The 22,292-nt window shown below is 42.3% G+C and overlaps 1 protein-coding gene across 8 annotated transcripts in view; it reads right to left on the bottom strand.

The window, feature by feature from the left end:
• CTDSPL (CTD small phosphatase like) overlaps nt 1-21,242 on the bottom strand; it is a 112,085-nt gene extending 90,843 nt beyond the window's left edge. For all 8 annotated transcript variants that reach the window (XM_027585434.2, XM_027585435.2, XM_027585437.2 and 5 more), the window contains exon 1: nt 21,124-21,242. In XM_027585434.2, coding sequence (XP_027441235.2) covers nt 21,124-21,202 — 79 coding nt within the window. In that variant the 5' untranslated portion in view covers nt 21,203-21,242. The remainder of the gene's footprint in view (nt 1-21,123) is intronic.
• Nucleotides 21,243-22,292: the final 1,050 nt, after the last annotated feature.

Here is a 22,292-nt window from a genome sequence, read left to right as displayed (position 1 = left end):
TGACCTTCCCAACTTCTACAGCCATCCCTGATACTCTGTGGCCACCTAGCCAACCCTGTGTCCCCTGGAACATGTCAAACTCTGAAACCCACTTTGACCATGAACATCCGTCCTCTGGCTTCTTGGATGTTCATATTCCAACTCAATATCCAGTCCTTAGCACTCTCTCTAATTCACTTTCCTCCCAAGCATCCTGGATTCCAAGGCCAATTAGGTAAATTGCCCTCATCAGTATCCCGAATTCTGTCATCCTCCGAAGCTCTGCTAAGCCTGCTGCACCACCCTAAAACCTGACATCAACTATGCATTCTGCTAGATAAAAAGTGCCAGCCATACCACTGGGCTCTTTCAAAAGTTTCAGTAGGCCCCCAGTCAGCTCAGCTGCCCACACACCCCACATCCCTCTCGTAAGGCCAACTATGAGAGACCCACCTGCCTCAAGACCCCTGTTCCACTTTCATTTCCCACTCTTGGCAAACGGTCTTACCTCCGATTTCACTAAGAAATCGGCAGCCATGAGTTGTGAACGTTCTTACCTCCCTTCTCTTTGGCTCTGAGCTTTTCACATCTCCAGTTGTCTTTTCCTCCCTTCGGGGAAGAAAAGTTGTCCTGCTCCTTTAAGGCTAACTTCTGTGTCTGAATCCAGGCCCTCCTGTCTTTCTAAGGGATTTACTCAACTGATTGTCCCTTCTTTCTTACAGCTTCAAGCTTTCCTTCCTTCCTGGCTGTTCTCCATCAGGCAAGAAAAATGCTTTGACACTCCCCTCCCCAACCACCCTCTCATCTTGTGACTGCCAAGCTCTTTAGAAAGTTTTGCTATTTTTGTAGAAATGATGCATGTTCATGCAAACACTTTAAACAATACAGAAGAGCAAAAAGAAAATAACTCTTACCCAACATTCTACCACCCATAGATAACTGCTGTTAGAAATCTGGTGGCTGGGGCTCCTAGGTGGCTCAGTCCGTTAAATGTCCGGCTCTTGATTTTGGCTCAGGTCATGATCTCAGGGTTGTGGAATGGAACCCTGAGTGGGGAATCTGCACTCAGTGGGGAGTCTACTTGAGATTCTCTCTCCCTCTTCCTCTCCTTCTGCCCCTCCCCTCCAACTCACATACTTGCGTGCTCTCTCTCAAATAAATAAATCTTAAAAAAAAATTGGGTGGCTATACTTCCAAATGATTTTCTTTGTATACATTCACATATAGAAGTATGTATTAACACAGAAGAGACTACACCGTACATGCTCTTTTGAGACTTGCTTTTTATAGCCAATAGTATCCCCCTAGCTCTTTTCTATGTCAATGGCCTGTCCTAAGTTTTGTAACCATAAAAGTTATTCTAGTGAATGTAACTAACATAATTACTTCCCTGTCCCCCATTGATTTGTTTCCAGGTGTTTTTCATTTGCTTGTTTGTTTTTTTTTGCTGCTATAGATAACACTGTGTGGAATATTTTTGCATTTGTGAAATTATTCATGGCAAATTCCTTTTTAAAAATGTTCTTGGATAAAATATACTCACATTTTGCTTGATACACACTGCAAAACGGTCTTCCAGAAAGATGGTACTAATTTCAACTCCCATCAATAGTTGTCCTTTCCCTGGGGCGCCCGGGTGGCTCAGTCGTTAAGCGTTTGCCTTCAGCTCAGGTCATGATCCCATGATAGAGCCCCTCATCAGGCTCCCTCTCGGAAGGAAGCCTGCCTCTCCCTCTCCCTCTCCCCCTGCTTGTATTCCCTCTCTCGCTGTCTCTCTCTCTGTCAACTAAATAAATAAAATCTTAAAAAAAAAAATAGTTGTCCTTTCCCTAAACCCTTCTGAACCCTGAGTTTCGTTCATGTTTAAAAATTTTACCTAATATCAAGAATGAAAAAGGGAGGGGCGCCTGGGTGGCTCAGTCATTAAGCGTCTGCCTCCGGCTCAGGTCGTGGTCCCAGGGTCCTGGGATTGAGCCCTGCGTCGGGCTCCCTGCTCCGCGGGAAGCCTGCTTCTCCCTCTCCCGCTCCCCCTGCTTGTGTTCCCTCTCTCTCTGTGTCTCTCTCTGTCAAATAAATAAAATCTTAAAAAAAAAAGAATGAAAAAGGGACAGTGTTATGGATTCTACAGACATTAAAAAGAGGAGAGTTTGAACAACTTTGAAAATGTAGATGAAATGGACAAATTTCTAGGAAAAAGAAACCTGCCAAAACTTAGAAGAAACAGAATATCTGAATAGTCTTAGATCTATTAAGTAAATTAAATCTACATTTAAAAACCTTCCTACAAAGGAATTCCAGGCCTCAAAGGGATTCACCAATGTATACTACTCAATATTTAAAAAAGAAATAACACTAACCTTACCCAAAATCTTCCAGAGAACAAAATTCTCCAATTTGTTTTTTGAGGCCAGCATAACCGTGATACCAAAACCTCACAAGGACATTGAAAGAAAAAAAAACGATGGGGCCGGTCTCTTTGGGACATGACGATAAAGTTACAGGTACTGTTAATACTATAGCGGTTTATCTCCAGTTATCTTCATAACTGAGAAAAACACTCAATTTTAGTTACGGGTCAATGAAAATTAAGAAGTAATATCTTTTGCTAACCAAGTTGCTAGACTCCCTGAATTCTATTCAGGGACCACTTGGGGATCTGTAGACTCCAGGTTAAAAATCCCTTCACTGAAAAACCAGAGCGGGAGGAGGCCCAGATGACCAGGGAACCAGAGCTCCAGTCCAGATGTTGAGCCCATCAGTTCAAAACCTTAGTAAGGGCCTCTGTGCGAGGGACGCCACAGGTCTTCAAACACTTTTTCAGTTGATTTCTTTTAAGATGACTCCTTTTGATTTTGCATTTCACACATTTCTTTGTTCTCCTTCCAAAATGATTTTACTTTGCTTAATATAAAGGACTTGACTAAACATTTCAATTCCTTTATTCCTGAAATAAATTCCCATGATAACGGGGCAGAATTCGCAAATCAAACAAATTATCCTTTGATGATACCCAAGCTATTTGACTACACATTTGTAAATAGAATGTTTTAAACCAACGTAGACTTTTGTGGCCAGCACTCTACACAAAGCCAACCTGACTGCAGACCAAGCACTCACAACACCCTTTGAAAGGTCACCTGAGAGAAACATAATAGGACTGGGGTGTGACCTGGCTCCAACCTGCGTATCTGGCACAGCCTGAGTTAGCACTGAGATCACTTGAACCCCCTCTGGAAAGCTCAATGACCAAGTTTTTTGGATATCTTCCTGAACACTCTCCCATTGGGAAAAGAACCAACTAAATTCAATAACTGCCTCTTTACCACTTCTGAATTTATCTAAAGGATAAATTTATCTTAATACTCAAAGTCCAGAATTAACATTTTAATTATGAAATATTTAACATAAGTACAAGGAATAAATATAACAAACAACTGTATATTAGGCTACCTAACTACCCAGCTCTAGGACCTCTTAAAATCTTGCTGTATTCGTCTTAAGAAAATAGTTTATAAAAAACAAAACATTCAGTATACACCTGAAAGTACTTATATAGCCTTCCCTGATTCCATTCCCTTTCCTCCCTCTTGGGAAATAACCACTATTATGAATTTGTTCATCAATAAGGATGTTCCTGCAGTTTTATATATGCATATATCCATACATTATAAACTATTCTTGTATGTTTTCAAATTTATGTATGGCATCACACTCTAACTGTTACTATGGAACTTGCTTTTTCATTCAATGTTACATTTTAAAATTTTAGCCATGTTAACAAGGTGTGACTCTAGTTTATTCCTTTTAACTGCCTTATATGATTTCATTGTTGGCTTCCTGGGGCACATGGCTGGCTCAATTGGTAGAGCGTGCGACTCTTGATCTCAGGGTTGAGAGTTCAAGCCCCATGTTGGGCACAGAGCTTATTTAAAAAAAAAAAAAAGAATTGGCTTTCTTTTGTTTCTAGGAGTTTCTAGAAAATGAGCATCTCTTAAGAGAGAACAAGGATTGTTATAGTGATGCTGCTAAGTTGAATCATCAGCAGGTGGGGGCAGTCATATATTTCACTAGGATAGTTCTAAGGTGTACTTAAGCATTTTGCTCTGGCTGTAAAATAGCCAAGTCTGATTCTTTGGCCATATCAGAAGACCTAAAAATCACTAAAATCTTTTGACAAACTCCTTTCTGTCTAAAACAGTTCACATGGATTCTGTGGTTTGCCACTAAGAACTCTGACCAATACAATGGGATTCAAGCATCTTTAAGAGCCTTCTTAGCGCTTTTCCTTCCAAAAACACCTCAAAACTCCACTTTTATTTAATGACACACCTAGAAATAGTGTGTAAATGGTAAGAGGGGAACCTACCACTTCTTCCAAATTCTAGAGATAAAAACTATTGGATTCTTGGCCTTTACTTTAACTTCTCTTATTTCTGTTTACAGTACACAAGTGAATATGAAGAGGGTGAAGAGTTAATAGTAAGACTCAAGGAAACAGAATTTGTTATATAAATAACAGAGCATGAATTGTAAGAAAATGTGGCCTGTCAACTTGGGTGAGCCCTAGAATTTATCCTGTTAAATATGCCGCCTCTGGCAGAAGCAAAAAGAAGCATCTTTTGGAAAAATATGGTTGCTGTCTTTGAAGATGTAAATCTTTTGAGCTTATGGTATTCTCCAAATATTTCCTAAGTTTCCTTTTAACGGAGTCACACACACCAGGTTTGACTCCTGGCTTTACTACTTGGTAGGTCTATCTACATCATATAAGCAAGTTACTTAACCTCTCTAAGGTTAAGTAGTCTGTTTCCACCGATATAAATATGGATTATAATACCTACATCTAAAGGTTGTTGGAGGATGAAATGAGATATGCATGTAAAGTACTTGGCATACAGTGGGCATAAAATAAGTAATAGTTTCCATGGCACTTTGTGTATCTTCTTCTTAGAGCACTATGCTTGAACACTTCAAATCTATGGGCAGGTCTCATTCATCTGTGCATCCCAGGCACCTGGTATGGGTGAACAACATATAGTGAGTGCTCAATAAATGCTTCTAAATAAATGAATTAGAAATAATATGAATAATAACAAGAAGAAATGTTTATCAGACACTTACGTATTTTGATATGCATTATATAAATACACATATACCGTTTAATCCTCTTAATAATCCTATGAAGGATTAGCTACTATAAAATCAAGGCGCAGGGGCGCCTGGGTGGCTCAGTCGTTAAAGAGTCTGCCTTCGGCTCAGGTCATGATCCCAGGGTCCTGGGATCGAGCCCCGCATCGGGTTCCCTGCTCTGCGGGAAGCCTGCTTCTCCCTCTCCCACTCCCCTGCTTGTGTTCCCTCTCTCAGTGTCTCTCTCTGTCAAATAAATAAAATCTTTAAAAAAAATACAATAAAATCAAGGCTCAGAGAGATTAACTAATTTGTGAAAGTTCACACAATTCATAATGATGGAGATGGAATTCAAACCCAAGCCTATGCCTTCGAACGTTACATTCTATTTACCGCATCCTGCTCAGGCAGTACAAGGAGGTGTCAAGAGAAAGTGAGCGATACTTGAGCTGGATCTTAGAGGAGGACTAAGAATCCATCAGTCACGTAAGGGAAAAAGCATTCCAGTAAGGTGAATCAGTACATGCCAATGGAGCAAAAAAATCACAGCCTGCTTGGGCTCAGCAAGTAGTTCATTAGAGTGTAGAAGAGGAGTCCCTGGACAGGAGACTGTAAAGGTGGTCTAGGGTCAGTCCATGAAGGGCTTACAGGATATATAAAACATCATGTTCCTGTCTTGGGGCCAATGGGGAATCATAGAGAAACAGAACGGAATTAAGTAGGCAGTAGCATGAGCAGAGCTGTGCTTTAGAAATTTACCTCCAGCAGCCTCACAGATGAAGAGCTGGAATGAGAGCTCAGATAAGAGGTAGGAAGACAGAAAAGGATATTAGCCCTTTGCCCGGGCTCTCCCATCTCTGAGACTCTGATCATCTCTATATCATGTTCTAAGTGACATCTTAACATTAATGGCCAGCACAACTGTGATCTCTATACAAACTGGGTCACAACTCCTGGATGAGGACTTCTTTCTTGGGAAAGTTTCACCTGTTTACTTACGTGGGGACAAAAGCAATGAAGCTATCCAGTGAATGGAGCTGGTTCTGCCCTTTTGTTTCGGGTAGTATAAGCACTTCTCCCTGCCTCCACCACCCCAGACATCTGCGGACAGCCTGAAAGGTATCCGCAGGGCTGGAGCTTCGGTACATTTCTCTGTCCTAGTGCTATTCTACTCCTTTGTTCGCTTAGACTCCATCAAGATAGTCACTATTTTTATACTATTGTATAACTATGGGAGACTATATTTTCAACTCAAATGCTTATTTATCTTATCTTGTACTTTTGTATTAGCTTTCTGTAGAAGGATACTCAAGATTAGAAGAAACACTCAGCCCCAAATCTAAATCTGAAAAAAAAAAAAGATACACGATGCAAAATCTGTTTGGGTAAGTTCCTAAGAAAAGACTGGAAAAGTCATAGGTTTTGTCTTTCAGAGCCCCCCTCACCACAAAATGCAGAGTAAATCTTCCCTGCCAGACTGTAAAATGTCTTGGTCTTCTCTTCTGCTTAAATCATGACTAAAAATTTACTTCTGAGGGAGGGCTGCCACTATATTAAGCTTAACACCACTTCACATTAAGGAGGTGATCAAAATTTAAGGAGAGTTCAGAATCCAGAAATAGACCCACCTATATGTAGTCCATTGATTTTTAATAAAGGTTCAAAGGCAGTACAATAGAGAAAGGATGGTCTTTTCAATCAATGAGGCAGAAACAATCGCAACATCCATATGCAAACAAATAAACCTCAATTTCTGCTCTTCAGAAGACATCAGCATCTCACGCCCATTAGGGTAGCTGCTATCAAAAAGACCAAAATAACAAGTATTGGCAAGGATGTGGAAAATTTTGAATCCTTATATACCTGAAGGGATGTAAAATGGTGTAACTGCTATGGAATACAGTATGGCTGGTCCTGAAAAATTAAACATAGAATTACCGTATGATGCGGCAATTCCACTTTTGGATATATACCCATTCACAATGACTAAAACATGGAGGCAACCCAGTGTCCACTGACAAATGAATAATTAAGCAAAATGTGGTATATAAAATTTATACAATATGTATGATATATATACGTATGTACTGTATATATATAGCATATAAAAAACATATATATAACATATATACAGTATATATACAACTGACCCCTGAAAAACATAGGTTTGAACTATATGGGTCCACTTATATGTGGATTTTTTTACATATGATAATGTAAATGTACTCTGTCTTAATGATTTTCTCAATATTTTCTCCAGCCTACTTTATTGTAAGAATATAGTATATAATACATATAACATACAAAATATGTATTAATTGTCTGTTCATGCTATCAGTAAGCCTTCCTGTCAAGAGAAGGCTATTAGCAGTTTAAGTTGTTGTGGAGTCAAAAGTTACATGTGGATTTTCAACTGCGTCAGGTCAGTGCCCTTAACCTCTGAATTATTCAAGGGTCAACTAACTGTATATACAATGGAATATTACTCAGCCTTAAAAAGGAAGGGAATTATAGCACATGCTACAACAGACATCAGCCTTGATGACATTATAGTAAGTTAAATAAGCCAGTCATAAAAAGACAAATACTGCCTGCCTCTACTTACATGAGGTACCCAGTATAGTCAAAATCAGAGGCAGAAAGTAGAATGGTGGTTACCAGGAGCTAGGGTGAGGGGGGATGGGGAGTTAGTGTAATGGGTACAGCATTTCAGTGTTGCAGGATGAAGAGAGTTCTGGAGATGGATGGTGGTGATGGTTGCACAACAGTGTGAGTGTACTTAACACCTCTGAATTGTACACTTAAAAATGGTTAAGATGGTAAATTTTATGTTGTGTGTATTTCACCACAAGTTAAAAATTGGAAAATAAAAGACATTGCTAAGAGAATGAAAAGACAAACCAAAGACTGAGAGAAAATACTTATAAAACATATTCATTCAAAGAATGTGTATCCAGAATATATAAAGAATCTTCTAACTCAATAAAAAGAAATCAAACAATCCATGGGGTGCCTGGGTGGCTTTACTTTAACTCTTGATTTTGACTCAGGTCATGATCTCAGGGTCTGGGTTCGAGCCCTGCATGGAGCCCCATGTCAAGCTCTGCACTCAGAGGGGAGTTTGCTTGAGGTTTCTCTCTCTCCCTTTCCCTTTGCCCCTCCCCCTGCTTGCTCACATGTGCTCTCTCTCTCAAATAAATAAATAAATCTTTTAAAAAAGAGATCAATCTCATTTTCTAAAACTGGGAAACAATTTGAACAGACAACTTAGCACAGAATTTATTTACATGGCATGCAAGCACATAAAAAGAATCTCAGCACTATCAGTTGTTAGGGAAATACAAATTAAAACAATGACAAGATACCACTAGAAACCTACTACAATGGCTAAAATTAAAAACTGACAGGGCCAAGTACCGACAAGGATGTAGAGCAACTGGAACTGTAATATACTGCTGATGGAAATGCAAAATGGTACCACCACTTTGGAAAATAACTTGGCAGTTTTTTTATAAAGTGAAACATATACTTTTTTTTTTTAAGATTTTTTTACTTATTTGTTTGAGACACAGAGATACAGAGAGAGAGAGAGAGAGAGAGCATGAGCAGGGGGAGAGGCAGAGGGAGAGGGAGAAGCAGGCTCCCTGCTGAGCCAGGAGCCCGATGCGGGGCTCGATCCCTGGACCCTGGGATCATGACCTGAGCCGAAGGCAGACGCTTAACCGTCTGAGCCACCCAGGCGCCACGTGAAACATGTACCTTTAAACTGTGGTGCTTCCATACAAGTGAATACCACCCAGCAATAAATGCAAACAAACGAAAGATATATGCAACCATCTGAATGAGTTTCAAAAGCATCAGGTTAAATGAAAGAAGCCAAACTCAAAAGGCTACATATTACATCATTCCATTTAGTGTATGTCATTCCAGAAAAGGCAAAAAACAATAGGGGAGAGAATGGGGTCATTGTTGGGGGCTGAGTATAGAAGGAGGATGGGTGCAGTGGGGCACCGGGAGTATTTTGAGACTGATGTTAATATTCTCTGCCTTGACTGTGGAGGTGGTTATATAGCTGCTCGAGTTTGTCAGCACTCGCAGAAATTTGTAACCTTGGGTTACACCAAAAAGAGTGATTTTTAGTGTACGCAAATTTACCTCGATATAAATACAAACTTAAAAAAATTAAAAAAGAAGTCAGGCCTATGGCAGTGATACTGGGTATACAGCAGAGTAGAAAAATTAATGCTCACTAATAACTGTTTAAACATCTAACTGAGTTAATAAGCTACTCAAATTGCATACTTGTTTGATAACTGCTATGAAATGTATTTATTCTAACCAAAACCAAAATGAATGTGTTGAGCCGTTTCCTCAAAAAGAGGAAAGAAAATATGGCTCTGACTGAAGTCTATGGAATTAAGGTCAATGGTTTCTGACTTGAACATAAGTGAGCCAAATCCTCAGAACAAATTTAATGATATGCTAAGCGTGAAAGCTGAATCTTGATCAGAATGCAGGAGATATTCTATTCAATGTAAAGTACAGTATACGTTCTCATTGGAACACTGACTTCTCTCTGGTACTAAAAGGCTACATTTCATTCAAGCCATGTTGACAAGGCGGTGCAGTTTTTTCTTCAAGATACCCTGAAACATTTAAAGCTTAAGTTAAATACTAATTATGAAAAATAAGGATAGTATCAGTCATCAAATGTTAAGCCATTTCCCTTAAGTTTTTAAAGTGCTTTGGGTACCAGGATTTTAACACATTTTGGCAAATAGCCTTAACACAAATCATAATTACAAAGAAACCTTTCAGTTTTTAACTTGAAGTAGCTACTTAGAAACAAAATGAGCTGTTACTTAGGTGATTACATAATCCTTAGCATCCATAAAGACCACTGTTTATTATGCCCTGATTTCAGAGAACTATGCCCCTAGTGTTTGCAGTCCTGATCCCAAACACAAAAATGTCCACATCCCAACCTAGTGCTACAAAGAGTTCCTAAGCCTTTGCTCCATTATATGATGTCATTTCAGAGCCATAAAGGCAAATATTTGCTTTATTTTATTTTAAATATAGCACTGAATATGTATCTTGACTTTTTTGAAAATAGGAAAGTGTATGTTAAAAGATTAAAGGGAAGAAAACTATTTAAAGAAAGTAGATTTTATTTATTTTTTTTATTTTATTTTTTTTAAAGAAAGTAGATTTTAAAAAGAAAGGCAGGTCATTAAAATACTAAACATTAAACGTCTGATAGATCAAGATTTAAGATCTGGAAAATAAGTTTGAAGTTATATATCATACCTTTAATATTACTCGAGACTCCTTACATTCCCTGACCCTAGCACCATACGTTACTGACAAAGCAAGTGAAAAAAACATACATTAAAAATATATATGTAGGGCACCTGGGTGGCTCAGATGGTTAAGCATCTGCCTTAGGCTCAGTTCATGATCCCAGGGTCCTGGGATCGAGGCCCACATCGGGCTCTCTGCTCGGCGGGGAGCCTGCTTCTCCCCCTCCCTCTGCTTCTCCCCCTGCTCATTCTCTCTCTCTCTCTCTGTGTGTAACTCTGTGTCTCGAATGAATAAATAAAACAAAAAAATACATTAAAAAAAATATATATGTATATTTAAGTCTAGAATCATTGGTGACCAGAGTGTTTCCTGACTTCTGCCAGTTCCTGGCTGAAAAGACCCAGTGAACCCACTGCTACTGTCATGTATCCCACTTCCTCTACCCTTAACTTCACTAAAAGAGAAAAAGGCATTTACCTAACTTCTGGGTATATATCCAAAGGAAACAAAATCACCATCTCAAAGAGACATCTGCCCCCACCCCATGCTGACTGCTGCATTATTCACAATAGCCAAGACATGGAAACAACCTAAGTGTCCATTGGTAGAGGAATGGATAAAGATGTGGTGTATGCCTATACAATGGAATGTTATGCAGCTATAAAAAGAAGAAAATCCTGCCCTTTGTAACAATATGGATGGACTTTGAGGGTATTATGCTAAGTGAAGTAAGTCAGACAGACAAAGATAAATCCTATATGATCTCACTCATATGAGGTATCCAAAAAAACCAAATTCATAGAAAAAGCGATCAGCTTTGTGGTTGCCAGAGGCAGGGAGTCAGGGAGGGGGACTGGGTGAACATGATCATAAGAAACAAACTTGTAAACTCCCAGTTACAAGATAAATAAGCACCGGGGATGTAACGTATAACATGATGACTATGGTTAACACTGCTGTATGGTATATTTCAGAGTTGCTAAGAGAGAAAATCCTAAAAGTTCTTATCATAAGGAAAAAAAAAAGGAATTTTCTGTTTTGTAATTATACAAGGTGAAGGATGTAACCTAAACTTATTGTAGTAATCATTTCACAATAGGTATGTCTGTAAGTCATCATGCCGTATAACTTAAGCTTAAAGAGTGCTGGATGTCCATTGCATCTCAATAAAACTGGAAGATAGCTAGCTAAGTAGATAAATAAATACATACATACATACCTACCTCAGAATTAAACACGAGGCTCTGTGGTCCCTTCTGAAAACCCAGTCCTGCCATTCTAAATGGCACCACTCTCCAACTGTCAAGTGCAGTCTGCTCGTTTCTGAAGCCCTAAAACCTCCTTCCAGAGCAGCCCAGACTGAAAGCAGACTTTTTCAGTCACTGGCCAGCAAGCCATGTCCGGGCAGTCATGAGTGCTAAATTCAGAGATAAGCTCCTCTGTGTCTAACCTATGAAAACATTTCTATTTACTTAAATTGATGCTTTCTTGCTTGAGAAATAAAATCAAAGATATGAGTTTAAACATGCTTGCCAATCAAATGGAATATTAGATCAAAAATACATTTAAATCAAGATATTATGAACTCTGATCTAAAATTCTGGTGTTAAGACCAAAGCTTATGAATGCATCTTTTTAAGGTTATTTAAACAACAGTTGTCACTGAAGCCCTACTGATCTAGCCTTGATTTCACACTGAATTCATTATCCTGTCTCTTTTTAGGGGACAATCAATATTCTCAAAGCACTAACTCACCTTGACTTTTACATTACACAGTGTTGAAATAAACCTTTAAAATGAAAACTTTCCAACTCCAGTCTTTCTTAAAATACTACTTTGGATCAGTCTAAAAGCTAATCAGGGGCTTCTGCTTCCAGGTACATGGAGTAGACATATTTCTTCTTATTCTTTCTACTAAATATAACTAAAAACCTTGGACACTGTTTATAAAGTAAACATAAGAAGACTCTGAAAGGTGGAAAGAAGATAAGACCAGCTAGGGACTTTGTGACTTGAAATGACATTGCAGTGATCTCTGGGGTTTCTTTTTCTCTCTAATAGCCCAGACTTAGCTGAAGAAGCTGGATAAAGCGAACACCAACAGTTGCAGGCAAGAGTTCCCTCAAAAGACTATTCTTTATAACCCAAGACCAGAAAGGGGATAGTCTAGCAAGACAGAAAACTTTCAGACAATAACTGCTCTACTGTAGCCAACCACACACACACACACACACACACACACACACACACACACACACACACACACACACACTGCCAGCAAAATCTGATGGGTACCTAGAATTCCATGTCATCAGAGTGGAAGGTGGCTGGGGTAGTGTCAGAGAGGGCCAAGTAGGGAGCAGGAACTTTCATCCCTGACCAACTGGTATATAGCCTCCTCGTCTCCAGAGGTGTCAGTGTAGACCACGTGGCCAGCTTGGACTTCCATCCCTGCCTAGCAATAATGAAGTACTCCCCCTCTCCCACTGGGGCAGTGTTAGAGGAGGCAAAGGAAGAGTCAGGGCTTTCCCATCACCCTCCCACTGCAGTTCAGTAGAGACCCTGTGGGAGCTGAAACTCCCTCCATGCCCAGCAGGGTGTCAAAAGAGGCCAAGTAGAGATCCTGGGCTTCTACATCTATATGGCATAATGAGGCAGTGCTCTCCCTTCTCTGCTAGAGCAGTTCAGAGAAAACCAAATAAAACAAAGGTTTAAATAAGACCCAGAGTCTTATGACACAGTATGAAAATGTCCAGGTTTCAACTGTAATTCATTTATTATACCAAGAACCAGAAATTCTCAAATTGAATGAAAAAGGACAATCAATAGATGCCAACACCAAGATGACAGAGATGTTATACTTATCTGACAAAGATTTTAAAGCAGCTATGATAAAAGCAATTAGGAACACTTTAAAGCAAACGAGGAAAATAGAAAGGCTCAGCAAAGAAACAGAAAGCCTCAAGAGAGAAAATACAAGATATAAAGAAAAACTAAATGGAAGATTTAGAACTAAAAGATACAAAAATTGAAATAAAAAGCTCAGTGAATGGGAGCTATCTAGCAGCATGGAGGGAACTAGGAACAAATGAATGAACCTGAAGATAGGACAATAGAAATTATCCAATCTGAATTAATACAGAGAAAAGAAAAAAGAATAGTTAGTATTGATAAACCCATGGTCTATAGCAAAGGATTTAATATTTGTGTCATCAGCGTCCCAGAAGAAGAGAAACGGCAACGCTGAAAACATATTTCAGAAAATAATGGCTGAAAACTTCCAAATTTGGCAAGAGACACAAACTACAAATTCAAGAAGCTGAGCTAAATCCAAACAGGATAAACCCAAAGAAATCCACACCAAGACATATCATAACTAAACTTCTGAAAACTAAAGATGGAACAGCCACGTTGGAAGACAGTTTGGCAGTTTCTTACAAAACTAAAAATATTCTTACTATGGTGCTCCTTGCTATTTATCCAAAGGAGCTGAAAACTTGTGTCTCCTGGAAAACCTGCACCCAGATGTTTATAGCAGCTTTATTCATAACTGCTAAAACCTGGAAGCAACTGAGATGTCCTTTGGTAGGTAAATGGAAAAACTATGGTGCATCCATACAATGGAATACTATTCTACTCTAGAAAGAAATGAGCCATGAAAAGACATGGAGGAAGTTTAAATGCATACTACCAAGTTAAAGAAGCCAATCTGAAAAGGCTACATACTGTATGATTCCAACTATGTAACATTCTGGAAAAGGCAAAACTACGGAAACAGTAAAAAGATCAGTGGTTGCCAGGGGTTGCGGGGAGGGAGGAATGAATAAACAGAACACAGAGGATTTTTAGGGCAGTGAAACTACTCTGTATGATACTCTAATGGTGGATACATGCCATGACACATTTGTCAAAACCCACAGAATGGGGCGCCTGGGTGGCTCAGTTGGTTAAGCGACTGCCTTCGGCTCAGGTCATGATCCTGGAGTCCCAGGATCGAGTCCCACATCAGGCTCCCTGCTCGGCGGGGAGTCTGCTTCTCCCTCTGACCCTCCCCCCTCTCATGCTCTCTCTCTCTCATTCTCTCTCTCAAATAAATAAATAAAATCTTTAAAAAAAAAAACCCATAGAATGTAAAACACCAAGAGTGAGCCATAATATAAACTGTGAACTTGGTGGTAACAGTGTGTCAATGCAGGTTCATAGAGTGCAGTAAATGTACCACTCTGGTGCAGGATACTGATAGTGGAGGGAGGCTGTGCGTGTGTGGGGTCAGTGTTATATGGGAACTCTCTCTAATTTCTACTCAATTTTGCTGTGAACCTGAAACTGCCCTAAAAAATAGTCCATTTTTTAAAAAAATACATTGAACTGAGTGAAAGTGAAAATGTAACATCAGAATTTGTGGGACACTGCAAAAGTAGAGTTAAGAGAAAAATTTGTAGCACTAAATGCATACATTAGAAAAGAAGAAAAGTCTCAGGGCGCCTGGGTGGCTCAGATGGTTAAGTGTCTGCCTTCAGTTCAGGTCATAATCCCAGGGTCCTGGGATTGAGTCCTGCATCGGGCTCCCTGCTTCTCCCTCTGCTTCTGCCTCTCTCTCTCTCTCTCTCTCTCTCTGACTCTCATGAATAAACATTAAAAAAAAAGAAGAAAAGTCTCAAATCAATAATCTAAGCTCTCCTCCAAGAACCAAGAAAAAGAGCAAAATAAACCCAAATCAAGCAGAAGGAAGGAAATAAAAAAGAAAATAACAGAAATCATTGAAGTTGAAGGCATAAAAGCAATAGAGAAAATTAATGAAGCAAAGAGCTGGGTCATTGAAAAGATCAAGAAAATTGAGAAACCTCTAGCAAGAATGACAAAAATTACCAATATCAGGAATGAAACAGAGTATATCACTTCAAACCCTGCAGGCATCAAACAGGTAATATGGGAATGATACTATGAACAATTCTACACATGAATTTGACAAATTATGTGAAATGGATTAAATCTTGAAAAAAAAAGCACCTATAACTTAGCCAATATGAAAGAGATAATTTGAATATCTCTATAACTATTAAGGAAATTGAATTTGTAGTTAAAAACTCCCCCCAAAAGAAATCTCCAGGCCCAGATGATCTCATTGGAGAATGAACACCTATTCTGCATAATCTCTTCCAGAAAAAAAAAAAAGAACACTTCCCAATTTATTTTGTGAAGCTGATACCAAATCAGATTAAAGACAATGCAAAAAAAAGAAACAGTATCACTCATGAATACAGATGTAAAATTTCTTAACAAACAGAATTCATCAATATATAAAAAGAATTATATACCTCATAAAACCATGAGGTTTATTGTAGGGATGGAAGGCTGGTTCAATATTCAAAAATCCATCAATATAATCTACTACATTAGCAGACCAAAGACAAAAACTCACATGACCATATCAGTTGATGCACAAAAAGCACATGACAAAATAACATCCATTTTTGATAAAAGCTTTCAGAAAAATAGAAATACAGGGAAATTTCCTCAACCTGATAAAGATTTTCTACAAAAAAACCTACAGCTGACATTATACTTCATGGTAAAAGACTGAATGGCTTCCCACTGGGAACAAGGCGAGGTTGTCCAATCTCCCCACTATTGTTCAACATACTTCTGGAAGTTCTAGTGAGTGCAATAAAGCAAGAAAAAGAAATAAAAAGTTCACAAATCAGAAATGAAGGAATATAAATGTTCTTATTTGATGATGTTTTCTATGTTAAAAAACTGCAAGAAATCGACAAAGCCTCTTACAACTAATATGTGAACTCAGCAAGGTCACAGGATATAAGACAAACATACAAAAATCAATTATATTTCTACATACTAGCATTGAATACTCGGACCAAAATTAAAAGTACAATATGATCACTTAAAAACAGAGAGAGAGAAGGGCGCCTGGGTGGCTCAGTCTGTTAAGCTTCTGCCTTCGGCTCAGGTCATGATCCTGGGGTCCTGGGATGGTGTCCTGCATGGGGCTCTCTGCTCAGTGGGGAGTCTACTTCTCCCTCTCCCGCTGCCCCTCCCCCTGGCTCATGCTCTCTTGTGCTTGCTCTCTGTCTCTCAAATGAATAAATAAAATCTTAAAAAGAAAGAGAGAGAGAAATATTTAAATGTAAATCTGACAAAACATCAACAGGACTTATATGCTGAAAACTATACAACCCTGATGAAAGAATCAAAGAATATCTAAATGAATAGAGAAATATAATGTGTTCATGGATTGGAAGACTCAACATCGTAAAGATGTCAGTTGTCCCCAAATTTATACACAGGTCTAATAAAATTCTTATCAAAATCCCAACAAGACTTTTTGCAGATATAGACAAGACTATTGTAAAATGCATATAGAAAAACAACAGAACTAGAACAGCTAAAACAATTTTTGAAAAAGAACAAAAATTGGAGGAATCAGTCTCTTCTATTTCAAGAGTTCATACATAGCTACTGTAATCAAGACTGCACAGTATAAACAGATGTACAGGCACAGAGATGAGTGGAACAAAATCAAGAACCCAGAAAGAGACCCACACTGAACTGACTGACAGAGATTGACAGAGATGCAAAAGAAATTCAAAAGAGGAAGGATAGTCTTTCCAACAAATGGGGCTGAAGCAACTAGGCAGCCAGAGGCAAAACAAAAACAAAAACAAACTGAATTTACATTTCTCACCTTATAAAAAAAAGTAACTCAGAATGGATTTTTTTGCTAGGCAAGTAATACGCCCATCAGGGAAAATGCTTGTACATGTTTCTTTGATCACATATGAGGACATTTCCCTAGGACAAAATCCCAGAAGTAGACCCGAAGCATTGAAGGTATGCCAGTATTGTTGATTGGCCAACCAATACCTGTTCCCACCCATTTCTAATCATCTCATGCCTCCCATAACAAACTCACTTCGCTTGCAGCTAGGGGTGGCCATGTGACCCAGTTCTAGCTAAGTAAACATCAGCAAAAGTTTGCTGAGTAGTCCCTAGGAACGTTTTTTTGCTTTCCAGGTAAAAGGGATAGACGTGACTGGCACTGTCCCTTTTTTCCGCCCTAAAAGTGGCTGTGGTTTTTGGAGGGGTGGCAGCCATGTTACAACACTGAAGGAAAGCCTAGAGAATCACCGTGATGTCAGTCCTGCTATCAATGAGTTGCTGAACCAAAGCCAGCAGGAGCTTACCTCTAGACTATTTGTTATGGTAACTAAACTCCTATTGGTTTAAGCCATAGTATAAGCCTGATTTTCTTTTACTTGCAGCCAAATGCATTCCTAAAGAATTCAGTACTAAAATACTCTCTAAAAAGTACTTATTTTATTTCCTAACAAAAGTCTATAAGAGTGTCGATTTCCCAAAACTTTTATTTACTTTGTTGTCATTTAAATGTTCAGCCAAGCTGACGCATGAAACTATTTCACATGAAGAAGAGCATCATTTCATACATTTATCGAACAGATTTCCTCGTCTATGACTTCCTTGTTCCTACCTCCCTTGTCCACTTTTCTGCTGTATTGTTTAGCTTTTTCTTATGATTTTTTTCTTATTGATTTGTAAGAGTAAATTTGTAGATAGCAAAGCAGACTGAGTTGAACTCACATGGAAATCTGTCTCTGCATCTTTATATTATCAACCCAATCCAACACAAGTAAGAAATACATCTTCCCTGACAGGCCAGGCTGACAGTGACAATCCTGACAGTCATCTTCAAGTAGTGCACCATACACTACTGTGTCAACGTGTCAAGAAGTAATTCAACTCGGGCAAAACACCATAGCCCATATTTATTAGTACTTTTTTTTTTAAACAAATCTACACCTAAAGAAAGGCTTATGGAATAGTGGCACACCAGGCAGAGTCCTTAACGTACATCATCTCATTTAACCCTCATATCAAATCCAAGAGTAGCATTTTTATTCCTGTTTCACAGAATAAATGACGAAAGTAAGCTTTTAAAACCAATAGTTTCTTGGGGCACCTGGATGGCTCAGTCGTTAAGCGTCTGCCTTCGGCTCAGGTCATGGTCTCGGGGTCCTGGGATTGAGCCCCGCATCAGGCTCCCTGCTTGGCAGGAGGCCTGCTTCTCCCTCTCCCACTCCTCCTGCTTGTGTTCCCTCTCTTGCTGTCTCTCTCTCTGTCAAATAAATAAAATCTTAAAATAAATAAATAAATAAATAAAACCAATAGTTTCTTTCCTACCACAAAAACTTACAGCATTCCAGGCCCCATAAACAAAAACAAAGTGATTAAGTGTTTACCTAAAATTAAAAGTAGGTAAACTATATTGTGCCTATCTAAATAGATCAATGTGCTTAAGCTAGAAACACTGCTGAACCTGTTCAGTGGATTAGGAATCTGAAGAAGCTGTTCCAAAGTCTGGCCATGAAGTTTATTGCCACATTGTAATTGACCAATTTTTCCCCCATTTTTTAAAGTGAAAAGCTGAACTGAGCCCTATTTTAATGCTTCAGCAAGAAAAACCTATTATAGCTAGCCACTCCATCCCAGAGCAGCAAGTATTCGCCTCATCAGTTAACAATCAGCCGACCTGACACTAGAAAACAAACAAAATAAGCTGTTAAAGATAATAAAAGATCGTCATGAAAAGCAATGTAAACAGGTTGAAGAGAACAAGCACCATCCTTGAGTGTACATGGTTGGATTTTGGCTAAACTGACTCTACTTTAAAAAGCCTAGCAGCTAGAGGAAAAGAGAAAGTTGGGGAGGATCCCGCTCTGGGACTCAGATTGGGGGCAGCAGGAGGGCTGAGACCCTGACAAATATTTCCCTCCTTTATGCCACACCTCTCCTCGCAGGAGCTGTGGATTCTCTCTCTGGCAAAGCATCACACAAAGCAATCAATCCGGAGTGGGTGAGAAGCACAGATATCAAACCACCCTCATGCCTCTCACTAAACCTTCCCCAAGAGGACACACCCAGCCCAGAGCTTGCACGCCAGGGCCCCAAGAACTGACAGCCCCCAATGGCAGGAACCTATGTGTTGCCCACTTGGGCCCCAGGGAGACGTAAGAGATTCACCTGAAGCACCCTCTTTGCATAATTTTTTAGCCAGTTTGTGAGGCACAGAAAAAATGCCTGGGGGAGTTTGATTTCTATTTCTACATAAAAGAAAACAAGTCTGTAAACACATAATGTTTATGGTCTACAAAAGTGCAAATGGGTTGATAAATACCCAATCTGAGGATACCTCTGGCGCTTTCTTGCATCTTCCAATGGGCTTGCCCAGTGGTCCCTGCTTGGAAAGAGAGAGAGGCTTGTTTTCTCCCACCCCATACTGTGGGAGGGAGGGTCCTCAGAAGGGCTGCACACCTTACCCCACTGGCACAGCAAGGGTGATAACACATGGAAAGAAATCTGATTCTTTCCCAAAGTTGGCTGTGGCCAGGGAAGGCTGGGTGAGGGGAGGGTGTCCTGGTGGGCTGCTCCTGACATCAATCCAGGTGTTTTGGGGGCACACAGCAGAAAGAGAGGGAGGCAGGGCTTTAGTCACCAGAACAGAACAAGCCAGATTCCTCAGCCCTTCAAAACCTCAGGACAACTCACTAGAGGGACAGTAAGCAGGGCATACTCTCACGTCCCCCGCGAGAAAAGGGGATGCCAAGTTTCAGAGAGGGTAAGAGACACAAAGAAGAACCAGAAGGAAAGAGAAGACGGTGTTGGGGTCAAATGTGCTAAAATAAAACCAGGCATTGCAGCACAGAGGGAAGGGACACACCTGGCACCCTAAGGGCTCTCTGAGTGCCCGTTAGAAGCAGGACCTAAAAGGGCCCAGGGAGAACCAGACCTTGTTGGCACTCCCAACAGGCTGGTGTCACTGAGACTACACAGTAGCAAAAGGGGGGGACGGCTTAGGCACTGCCCATCCCCCTCCTTCCCCCCCAGGACTTGCACCACCAACTAAAACACCCAGGCACACAGCCTCAGTGGTGCACACCTGCGACACAAGCAGGCGCACAGCCTTCCTGTGTATGAGTGCACAAACACATACACCCTTCCCGTCCATGGACACAACTTATTCAACCTGCCAGCACACACTGCACGCACACACACACACACACTCCGTCAGGAGGGAACATACATATAACCCTTATGCAGGCTCACGCTCAGGCAGACACACACATACCCACTCCACAACCTCTTAGTCGGCTACATACAAAAACTCATGGCCTGGCAGGAAAACCTGCACTCACAACCTCTCTGGTAGGTGCATACACACCCTTACAATCTCAGTTGGTGTGTGCACACACACATAAGTGCGCACACTCAGAATCCACCAGGCACATATACACACTCACAACCTGTCAGGTGCACAGCATACTCAGCACCTCTCTGGTAGGTGCACACCCCCTTACCACCTCTCAGTCTCATGCACACACAAAACCTACCAGGGCACACGCACTCACAGACTGCCAGCAAGACACACACACACACACACACACACACACACTCACAACTTCTCGGTCAGCGGAGCGCAAACCCAAACTCGCAGCCCCTCAGGGTCACCGCCACCCGCTCACAGTCTAGCCCGCGGGCGCACCCCCACACCCACGCACCCTCTGGCGCCGGCGCACCCCTCCCCCAGGCCGGGACAGGCGCACGGCGCCCAACTCCGGCAGCGGCGCGGGGAGTGCGCCCGCCCCCAGCCCGCGGCCCCGCCCGCCGCGGCAGCTCACCTTTCTCGCCGGCGCCCCGCGCGCGGCCCTCGTCCTCCTTGGGGTTGGTCACCTGGGTGATGATGGCCGGGCCGTCCATGGGTGCGCGGCGCGGCGGCCGCCCGCCGGCCCGGCCCCCCGCAAGCCGGGCGCGCGGGGGCGCGGCGCGGGGGGCGCGCGGGGCCGCGGGCCGGGGGGGCGCTCGCAGCCGCCGCAGCCGCCGCAGCCGCCGCCGCCGCCTGGGCGCGCCCGCCGCCCGGCCCCGCGCTCAGGGATAGGCGGCCCGGGCCCGCGCCCCAGCTCCCGCCGTCGCCGCCGTCGCCGCCGCTGGGCTGGAGCGGCCGCCGCCTCGTCACCATGAACCCCGGAGCCGCGCCCGGGAGAGCCGCGCACGGGGAGGCGGAGCGGGAGGCCGGGCGCCGCGGGAAGCGGGAGCGGCCGAGGGGGAAGGAGCGAGCGCCGAGCGAGGGCGGGAGGGCGGGCGGGAAGGAGGGAGGGAGCGAGGGAAAGAAGGAGGGCGGGCGGGTGGGTGTGTCCCGGCCCGGAGACCGGCCTCCGTCGCCGCAGCCAGCGGCGGCGCTGCCCGCCGGCCCCGGGGGGCAGAGGGGTGCGGGGTGAGTGGAGGGCGGGAGAAGCGTGCGAGTGAGTGTGTGCTTGGGGGGGGTCTCGGGCAGACGAGTGGGGTGCAGGGCTTGCGATGCAGGAGATCCAGAGAGCTTCTGGCGGTAGAGGCGAGGGGCCCGGGGGTGGGGGGAGAGAGGTGTGGGGAGGAGTCTGGCAGACGCGGTGAGGGGCGTGGGGGGCTAAGCGGGGGCCCGTGGGTGTGCGGGTGGGGTACAGAGGGGTGTGCGCTGTGGGACCAGAGGGCCCAGGAGGGCTCGCACGGCTGCGGGAGCGAGGTTGGGCCCTGACTAGGGATGTTCACCCGGGGAAGGCCAGAGGAGGAACTTGCGGGGCGGGGAGCGGTGGTCCCGTGAGGATGCCTTGGGGGAGATGCTGGGTGAGGGACGTCCGGGGGCGGGGACCGAGGAGTCTGGGACGATGGCGCGGAGAGCAGCGGTGTGTAGAGGTAGAGGCTGCTAAGGAGTGGTCTCTTACACACGGAGGCGGTCCGCCAAGGGGTCCCAGGCGCTGGTGTGAGGAAGAACCCGGGGGCGTGTGGGGCGGCAGAGGGGTTCCAGAGTGGGAAG

This window comes from Zalophus californianus, chromosome 1 (genome assembly GCF_009762305.2).
Source record: "Zalophus californianus isolate mZalCal1 chromosome 1, mZalCal1.pri.v2, whole genome shotgun sequence".
Taxonomy (NCBI): domain Eukaryota; kingdom Metazoa; phylum Chordata; class Mammalia; order Carnivora; family Otariidae; genus Zalophus; species Zalophus californianus.
This window is presented reverse-complemented; position numbering and strand designations above follow the sequence as displayed.